The following is a 10,507-nucleotide window of genomic DNA, read 5'->3' as shown; positions in this document are numbered from 1 at the left end:
AGTACAGTACAACAGCAATGTGTGGAAACTCAGTAAAGGAAATGTATTCAGTTTTAGTGCTTGATTTGTGCATTTATGACCTTGATGTAGGTTTGTGTGTGTGTGTGTGTGTGTGTGTGTGCATTCACATATGTATATATGTATGTGTGTGTAGCTCTTGGCTGTGAGAATGATGAGTGGGCGGATGCAGAGAGATCAGTTGTTTCACACTGACTGCCTGTTTAGTCTTGTTTGTGCATTTGTGTGTGCCTGTGTGTGTGTGTGCCTGTGTGTGTGTGAGTGTGTGTGTGTGTGTGTGTGTGTGTGTGTGTGTGTATGTGGATATTTGTGACTGAGAGGGAAAATGTGGGGAGGAGGAGGGCCTAGCATTATACATAACAATGAGCCTCATGTATGTAACAGCTGTATATCATTAATACAGTATGAGATTAACTTGATTTTTCTCCCCCCAAAAAGTATGTGAATTATGTGAATTGTGAAGTGCCTTACAATTAAAGCTCCCAACATCATCCCAAAATCTCAGAAGAAAGGACTATTCTTTGGTAATTTCATCTGATTTTGTTGTTATTACATATGTATTACAAATGTATAACAAGGCACACACACACACACACACACACACACATATATATATATATATATATATATATATATGCCTTGTTATACATTTGTAATACATAACACACTGTGTATTACACTGTATATATATATATATATATATATATATATATATATATATATATATATATATACATATATATCTTACCCCACACCCTGACACTGAATAAAAACAAGTATTTGGGTGTGTGTGTGTGTGTGTGTGAGAGAGAGAGAGAGAGAGAAAGAGAGATTGGGTCTGGAGTGAAGTGCACTTGAATGTTTTATGAAGTGAAATCGAGTCGATGAGTGTCAGACTGACCATAATCCACTCGACTCATTTCTGAACACGAACGGAAAATAGCACAAGAACTCTGTGTCCAAAATAACATTTTTTTTTCTTTCTGAACAGAGTTAATACACTCATAACACCTTCCTGCTTTAATTCACACCCTCACATTGAAAGATGAAACACGGAGACATGGGCTCAGACAGAAAGATAGAAACACACACAAACATACACACACACACACACACAAACACTTGGCTATTTTGAGTTTGGGAGCAGCTGGTCGCTGTGATCGCCCTGAACTAAAGCTCATGCATGAAATCAGAAGGAGAAATAAACAGGTAAAAAGTCAACAATTTACTCTTAGATATAACTATATATAAAAGTGACATGAATGGACGGACAGATGGAGGAATAGAGAGATTAACTCTACTGTATAAACTCTACTGTTTTTTTTTTTTGCTATATTTATATTATGTGTGTTATAACTGTGTAGTTGCACGTGAACATCAATGTAATTACTCTTGTTTTGTTCCCCTTTTTAGATGAATTGCTGTAGTCATGCTCATGTGATTACTCATACGTCCTTAAATTTAGAGCTTACACTGAAAAAAATGATTCTTTGAATTTACTTATTTTTTTTACGTCAAAGGGTTGCATGAAATTAAATTATCTAAATTTAGATATATAATTTGAGTAACATTTACTAATTACTTATAAGCTATGTCAACTTAACTACAGTTTGTAGAATTTACTTCAACAATATAATTTTAACTGAATTTAATCATGCCCATTCTACTTAATAAAGTTAAGTAGATTATATAATAAACATAACAGTTATGAGTAAACTTAACTTAATTTTGATGCATTTCAAGTTGCATTTATTCTTTGCTTATAAGCCTTGTCAGCTTAATAATATTTTTTAGAATTTACTTTGAGTGTAATGTTAACTCATGTTCATTTTACTTAATTTAATTATGTAAAATCTCAAGCAACTTTCAGTAAAACCACTAAATTTTGATACACTTCAGGTTGCATTTACTCGTGGCTTGTAGCTGTTATTTGTATTTTGTAGAATTAACTTCAAGTATATCAATTATGTTAAAGTCACTTAAATTATGCAGATTATATTAACAAATGTATGTACAATGCATGCATAATACAATGAAAAGACAAAAAAATTAACAAAGTGACTTTATTAAGTCACAGTAAATGCACATACATTAACTTAAATACATACTTGCCTTGCCTAATGTAGAAAAACACTGATTAGATAGACTGTACACAAAATAAATAAATAAAATATAATATAAAATGTGTAAGTACTTTTGAGTAAGTACTGCATACCTCAGAAAAAATACCAATGTCAAATAATTTGTTATAATTCAGCCAACACTGACCTTGAATGCAACTTGGCAATAGTAGGAAAGTGAAAACAAAACAACAGAACGGATTTTTACCATTTGTGCTTAAAACAGTCTATCAGAGGCACCAGATACAAGTGTGAACACATTTAGTATACAGGTAATGAACAGGCAGTTACAGAACTAATTTCCTCTATCTCAGAACAGAGCTGCAAAGCAAACAGGCAGAGCAGCTGTGTTTCACATGAACAGAGCATGGGGATACATCTGTTGCAGTTTGCAAACATTATGCCACAAGAGCCTTAAGTAGGGTTGCCAGGTCTGCTTACTATAACATGACATTATGCTTATTGTTCTGGTTGCATTTGTACTTGCTCAATGATCCTGTTGCTCTCAAATATTAAAGTGTAATAAAGAGAAGTGATTAAAAAAATTTTAACCTAGAGTAGTGGGATGATTAAAAGGTGAATTTATTTATGTTTACCTTCTTTGCTATAATTACTTGACCAATTAGTTATATGCAACATCTTTACTTTAAATGATTATTTTATTCATTCCTCATTTTTACTGTTTTAGCGTTAAAACAAATCTATTGTTATTAAAACTGATCACGTGATCTAACCTGTTTAGAGTCATGAATTTTTTGTATTAACTTAAGTTTTTTTTTATGAGCACCAAACCCAAGAAAACCTGCATTAATTCTGTCTTCATGACGACTGTTGTGTATTTGGGAAAACATCAAAAATCATATGAAATATGTTACATTTCTAGTATAGTTTTAATTATACATGTACAACTTTTGAGATCAAATCAGCACAACTGTTATTTGACTGAATATGAAAAAAAAGTGGGGAAAATCTATACTGAGCTTAAATTGCAAAAACGATGTGACTACATGTGCTTTTTAAACTGTATGCTATTTTTTTTTGTTGTTGTTGTTGTACCAAAGATTACTTTGACTCCCCAAGGATTTTGTTCTTTAAACCAAGCACTTTAGGGGAGAGCTTTGCACCATCCATCTGCATGAGGACTTTCTGTACAAACTCATAGTAGTACTTCAGCTCTCTTGGGTATGCCAAATTCAGTGCATAGATTACTCCAAGCATTACTGCGCAAGCTTGGGCAACAGATTTGATGCTGTCCAGAACAATGTCTCCATCAACAACAATACCAATGTCTTTATATTCTCCAAGAGTTCCACCCTCTCTCTTGAGGACATAAATGCCCATTCTGGTGTTGCGCTGGTCTTGCAAGATGTCACCTTGGATGTCCTACGAATAAAACAATTATTAAAAAAAAAAATAATAAAAATCAATTGTTCTATTTGTTCAGTAACAAGTGTGTTCACATTCATTCATTGTAACCACTTATCCAGTTTAGGGCCGCGGTGGGTCCAGAGCCTATGCGGATTCACTGGGAACACACCTTAGAGAACACACACTGGTCCCTGGAGCTGTGTGACTGCGACTCTACCTGTTGCACCACTGTGCCACCCTTGTTCCTCTAAATACTTTTTGCATAATTAAAAAATAAAATCAATTGTTCTAATTGTTCAGTAACAAGTAGGTTCACATTTAAGTTCCTCTAAAAACTTTGTGCATAATTTAAAATTTTTTAATTTATTAAAAAAAAAAAAAAAATCAATTGTTCAGTAACAAGTTGGTTCACATTGGTGAAGAGGTTCATTGTGGATATTAAACTTCAGTTGTGTCTGCACACAGCTCCTGTGCCTGATAAAAAACCGAAATTTCTGAATAAAGTCGCCTAACATACCTCATGCAAAATCTTCAAATGTTTGGCAATCTTTTGGCCAGAAACACCTCCTTTCTTCTTGAAAACAAAAGCCAACTGGGGTACAAGACTATCCAACTGTGCCATGAATGTGGTTTCAAGTGGAACTGTTGTTATGCGCTGGAATTCAGCACCTATCTATTTAGAAAAAAAAAAAGCGCAACATGGTCAGTAACAAAACTGTTCACATCATTGCCACAAATCTATTGGGATTTAATTTTCACAAATTTGCACACGTATGCAAGATGGATACCATACATTCCCTGTGTTCATTTAATACATTATTTGTGCAAACCCTCTGATATCAATGTGACAAATGGTAAGTGATTATTTTGAGATACCTCAGTTTTATATTCATATATATTATAGTATATATTTAATTAACAATTAAATAATATATTAATCGTTAACTAAAAGTATGCAAATTTTACTATGTCCATTTGTTTAAGCCTGAAATGTCACTTCTTATATGTGTGGTTTATTTAACACTTTGATTTTAGCTTATTTACATAAAAGTTCAGACCACTAGGTGACTTGAAAAAAGTGCATTACCTCGTCTATTTGGAACAGTGCAGGCCACTTCATTTTAAAATCCCCAACGACTGGACTTTCCTGTACCACCTCTCTTCTTCTGTAGGAGAAAGTCTTTGACATCTTCTCTCTAACAACAGCTGTACTGTTTCTCTGTCTGACATCTTTCAATAGCTCAAGTCTCAGCTTTTCTAGGCTTTCAGCATTTTCTCCAGAAGGATGATCTGGACAAAAATTAACTTCAGCTTTTTTAGGGTTCTTGACATTTTTAGCTGGGAAACATTCATCACTGGACTTGTTCTTTACTGAATTAAGAGTAACTTCTGGACAACCAATGCTCCTCATCTTGGTCCTGTAGTTTGCCATTTTATATTTAAGGCTGATCATCCACCCATAGTATCCCGTCACCGATCCAGATTCTTTTAAGCATGGAAACTTTTTAATGAGCGCCTGTGCCACATCTTCTATCTGGTGGTTTTGTGGAAATGCTGTGTATTGGAAAATGTCTTCGGCCAGTTTATCCATTATATCAGACTTCAATCCAGGGCTTAACTTCACAAAGGTGCCAGTCTTGTTATACAGTTCATTTCATACATCAAAACGAGGAATGTGAAATTCTTGTGGCCATGGCTTTGCTCTTAACTCTGCCTCTGATCTTGGTATAATTACTGTGTCCTCTGAACCTGACGTAGAAGAGGATGCCAAAGATGCAGTGGGGGGGAGTATAGGCTGTCAACTGATGCCCCTAACTCTATACTACTTGGAGAATTCTGCAATGTAGAGACAAAACTTGCAGTTTCATTTGACAAGTACACCAACTTGACAGTGCTTCTGTCTTGTATATCCTGTGTTGACAATAACGTCATGAATTCATTATTGAACTCAACATCCATGTACAAAAGTCTAAAGTCTCTGTTGATTCCAAATGTTTGCCGAATGTTCTCGCACAGCTCCTCCACGGTGTCTGGAATCCCCAACAACAGATCAAGTCTTCTAAAGTCATTCTCTTCAACAACAACTCTGAGCTTCACAGATGTCATTCTCAATCTAAGACAAAACATACATACTATTGGTAATTATTTGCAAGGTATTTCAGTTGATGACTAATTAGTGGCTAAATGAAAATAAATACATTTGATATTTCAATGACACACAAAAATACTGAAATTTCTTTAGTACATCTAAAAATTGTGATTTCTATTCACCTCTGAATACCAAGCATAAATGAATGAAAAATTGTCCTATTTACAAGCAACTACTCTATTTTACACTTACAAAAAGACAGTCAGAAGAAGAAATAGGGATGGGTATTAATAGAAATTTTTGGATACCAATATGTATGAATACTTTTCTGTATACTCTCCATAATCAGGTGCAAAAAATGACATGCAAACATGTGAAAATGTTAAAAATGAAAACAAGAAAATGCTGTGGTCAACACCCTACAGATGAAAGATTTTCTAGAAGAAATATCCTTCATTTCAAACTATCCTGCACTACACCAATAAGAGTCCTTAGGTAAGACTCCAAATACTTACCTGAAATACCATTAACCTTGCAAGTCACTCAAGGTAGCTAATTATAGCCTCTACATTTACATATATTTAGCTGCATATCATTAAATTTAGTAAAGCCACATCTTTGAATGTCACTTTCAGCCATGTCCAGAGAGCACAGAATAAAACCATTAAAAACTATGAAATTTGGTCAGAGATATGTGAAGGTTATCATCACACAGAGCAGAGTGCCCCTCCTGCTGAACCAATCAAGACTAGTAACAACCATTTGAAAATGACAGCTATTAACTAAAATTACATAAAGACTGATAGCAGCACTATTTGTCGATTAGCTTATCCATGTTTTGATACAGGCCAATCATGAATGAGTATCAATTTAGTACCAGCTTTCAATACCCATCCCTAATTTTTACTATTAGGAAATCTCTAACCTTATGTGAGTATAAATCTTTTCAGAGTCACCATTCTCAGGCCTCCAATGTTGTAGTCTGCCAAAGGGTACAGGTCACCCAGAGCACCAACCTGAGTAAGGGAAACTTGCAGTGATGGCACCAACTCAAAAGCCCTAAAATGCTCCCTATACCAAGCAATTAACTTTCTCACAATCAAACACAACGGGTTCTCCATGACAATCATCTGGACAATTTCTGCAAATTCTGGCAAGCCATCTGCCGAGCCAAAAACCACTATCATGCCGCATCTGTAATTTACTCCTTTAACAGTAGCATTCTTAGTGAGATTAACAACACTGAGATTGTGATATGTCTTACTAAGAGCCTCCACTACAGTCTGATTTAAAATTTCAACAGGGACTGATGAAACAGCTGAGACAACCAAATCAGAATAGTCTACCGAGGCTGACTCCATATGATAGCCCATCATGAACTGATGTTTCACTGCCAGAGACAACAGAATGTTTTTAAAGCAACGCGTGTGACGAACAACTTGCTTAAAAAAACTATGTTTTGCCTCAAATCTTAGTGTCCACATCCTTACTAATGGTCCAAAGCACCTGATCATATGTGGATAATGTTCCACATAATGATGTTTGGGCAAAAGTTTCAAACCTGGAAAAACCTCTTGCAACCTAGTCCTATGATTACTGATTTTGCTTTCAAGAAAATCAATGAATTCTTCTGTGTGTGCTGGTGCAACAACTAATTCCACAATGTCTTTAAGGTCCAAAATGACTTTCCAAGCTGCTTCATCTTCAGGCACCAACTGTCCAATCAAGAATGGGAGTAATCGCAGAAGGCTCCAGTTTTCGTGAGCATTGTCACCGACACTTTTGTTGCGGGCAAATGAGTGTGGAATGATGTGAGGATGTTTTGTCTGTCCATTTATATGGAAATTTCTGGATTAATTCATTTAACCTGTTGAGAGTAAAATATCTCTTGGAAATCAACAAATTCAGGCAATGTGCCAACTCAAATGGTAGTATACCTTCAAATATGTCGTGCAATATCAGGTGGATAGCCAACATTGACATGAAAATGAGAAAGATGTGCAGACAAAACACACGTTTTTTTTACTCCACAACATGCCTTTTCATTGTCCTTTGCTGTTCTGACATATATTTCATGATTTTCTTTGGTTCGGAGGGAAAACAAACCAGAGCTCACTTCATATTCCTGAATTCCTGATTTTTGTGCCATGCAAAAACGGCATATATATTCACCTAAAAAATTTTTCAACAAATCCAGCTATTCCATGTGCCCCCAAATTGTCTGCTATGACATTCTGCACTGTGCCTTTAACAAAGCTACCAAGTTGTGCAATAAAAATACCTTGACTTTCCAACACTTCAAGATCTTGCAACAAGGGCTCTAGAATCTTTTCATATCCAAAGGTCTTGACATCATCTGCTCTGCACAGCAAAGCCAAATAAATAGATGCAAGAGAGGAATTACAACCTGTTGGTAAATTGCTGAGATTCCAATATACTGCACATACTTTATGTTTTTTTCTGGCCGTGCCTAGCGGGTTACAAATCTCAAAGTCGTCCACATACAAATTTATCAATATTCATAGCTCACCTTCTGCCACAAATTTGTTGCTCTTGAAATACAATCCATCACGAAAAGACTTATACATGGGTTGCTGTCCTACCTCGGATGGCAGGTGGGTATCTAAGGTTTATTAAGAATGTAATTATTGCCTAAAAGCAGCTGTAAAACTCTTAACAGTGGAACATACTGCAGTGTTCTCTTATTTTTGTCATCCAATATATACTCCACTGGTTCCACAATTTTGAAATTTTGTTTGTAGTATGCTTTACGCTTAAATGATGTTGAAAGAGGACAGCCTTTGCCAATTGCCTTAAAAACTGGATTAGAAGAACACAAATTAGATGCAAGTTCCTTTGCAACTGACTCATCAATTTTTAAGTTATACTTATTAAGAGTATCCTGTATTGTCTTTACTGTACTTTGTACAGTAGGTGTGCTTAGGTGTGCTTAGCGAGTTCTTCCAGCAACTCATCAACTGCAGTACTTGACACATGAAAAACATTTTCTTGCTTTAGTAACACCGCTGCCAATTTTTGTTCTATTATTTCTGCAGGATTATCTAGAATATCTCCACTTGCATCAGTTTCACTGTAATTATGTGAACATGCAGTCTCAAATTCTGCTGCACTTTCAGGCTCAGAATTAACTCCACTACTTTGAACTACACCGGCCTTGAAGTCCAGCAAAGAATGGGGGTTGTGTTTGCGACTTTTATGAGACTTGAAACTACTATAAACATTGGATTTGTAATGGCATTCCTTGAACATACAAGAGACAGTCTCATTGTTTCTTAAATGATGCCCTATATGCACAAAGTAATCATGTTCTGTCCCAAGTTCATTGAATGCACATAAGTGACACCGAAATGAAACAACTTCTCTAGACTGCTTAGAGGGACTACTGTGATTCCTAGACAAGTGTGTTGAAAGTGAACTCCATGTTTTGAAAGCACAGGGGCAATCTGGGTAAATACATTTTAAATGATGACCATGTCCAAAATGACCATGCTCTAATTTATAGTGTTTCAACAGTTCTGCTCGCTTAAACACCCCAGTACCACAGTTTTTACACTGATACATTTACTTTACAAACAAACAGAAAAGACAAAAACATATGAACATTACATTAGAGATTTTCTTAGAAACATAATTTGGGCATGGATCAAATGATTGATTACAAGTTTCATAAAATCTGTAACATTAAGTTACATAAAACAAACAGATTCTTAATTAAATGCAAATATCAAAACAGGATAAAAAAATGCACTTACCAGGGGCTTTGGACCAAATGGCAACGACCTTGTTATGTTTTAACCTATAAAATACAAAGGGCATTAAAATAAAAATCAAAGACAAGACATTTTTTTTAAAACTAGTCTACAATGCAGGGAATAAAGTCAGATTGAACATGCAGCCGAAGGGTCGTTCTCTACAGAATTAATAACTTCAACTGTACAAGGGAATGCCATAACTGAAAATGAAGCACATTAAAACAATGCTTCTTCACACAGCTGTCTGATTTAGAGACGTGGCTCCACACGCGTGTTAAAAGCTCTACTTTCCGCTCGCAGCGGATTCAGTCCACCTTAACAAATTCGGGCCATACTTTGCCTGTTCTTTAGGCGGAGTGTACACCTCGGCAAAATCCCGTAATTTCATTGTTATGACGCAAAAAACTCCTCACTTTTTTCACGTCGAATTTAGTGTAATAATGTTTTAAAACCTTTATTCAGGACTAGAATTGACCACAATTTTTATAAACAAGGATACATATTTAAGCAACTTGGATTTATCATTCAAACACTGAATTCAAACACTCAAACACTGTCTAGTAATCATTTGATTCTGACCGTTATGCCTTGACTTGAATTAACGTTAGCGAACATAAGCTATGCTAAGTCCCCACTTAACCTTAACTCTTTGGCATTAAACTTCCTTTATCCACATATATGGCATGTTTATGTTGCATACGCGTCGGTAATGACAAAAATATAAAATAACTTACCGTATAAAAGTCTGTTGAAGTCTTCCCAGATAGACACAGTCTGCTTAGAGGCCAAGTGTATAAAATGTCTGCAGTCAGCGCGGTAAAAGTTGCGCATGCGCAGTTAGGACCTAAGGCTCATACTTAATTATTTCTAGTTCACCTTAAGCATGTTTTATAAGCTTCATTCAATACCTTTCAGAATTGCTTATTTTTATAACGTTGAAGCAAAAACGTATTTAAATTGAGTAAACATGCTTAATTTTATAATGTACAATTTACTAAGGGTCAAGTTCATTTTTTTCAGTGTAGTTAATTACACAAATGATCTATACAGTTGTTATTACACATGTAATTACATAAGAAACTGTGGGAGCAATGTTATGATACAGAATAGTGCAATAACAGAAAACAACACAATCAGTT

At 35.3% G+C, this 10,507-nt stretch overlaps 1 protein-coding gene and 1 long non-coding RNA gene across 2 annotated transcripts; both read right to left on the bottom strand.

Moving 5' to 3' along the window:
• Window positions 1-2,161: 2,161 nt before the first annotated feature.
• LOC136687633 (uncharacterized) lies at window positions 2,162-5,121 on the bottom strand. Its single transcript, XM_066662140.1, has 3 exons — window positions 4,594-5,121; window positions 4,024-4,179; window positions 2,162-3,521 (listed from the first exon to the last, which is right to left on the bottom strand). The coding sequence occupies exons 1-3, from the start codon at window positions 5,095-5,097 to the stop codon at window positions 3,201-3,203; spliced, it is 981 nt and encodes a 326-aa protein (XP_066518237.1). The 5' UTR covers window positions 5,098-5,121; the 3' UTR covers window positions 2,162-3,200.
• Window positions 5,122-8,795: 3,674 nt separating this feature from the next.
• Window positions 8,796-10,196, bottom strand: LOC136687718 (uncharacterized). The gene is made up of 3 exons (XR_010800511.1): window positions 10,103-10,196; window positions 9,369-9,412; window positions 8,796-9,180 (listed from the first exon to the last, which is right to left on the bottom strand). It is a non-coding gene; the product is annotated as an uncharacterized lncRNA (long non-coding RNA).
• Window positions 10,197-10,507: the final 311 nt, after the last annotated feature.

Source organism: Hoplias malabaricus, chromosome 2 (assembly GCF_029633855.1).
Source record: "Hoplias malabaricus isolate fHopMal1 chromosome 2, fHopMal1.hap1, whole genome shotgun sequence".
NCBI classification, from domain to species: domain Eukaryota; kingdom Metazoa; phylum Chordata; class Actinopteri; order Characiformes; family Erythrinidae; genus Hoplias; species Hoplias malabaricus.
This window is presented reverse-complemented; position numbering and strand designations above follow the sequence as displayed.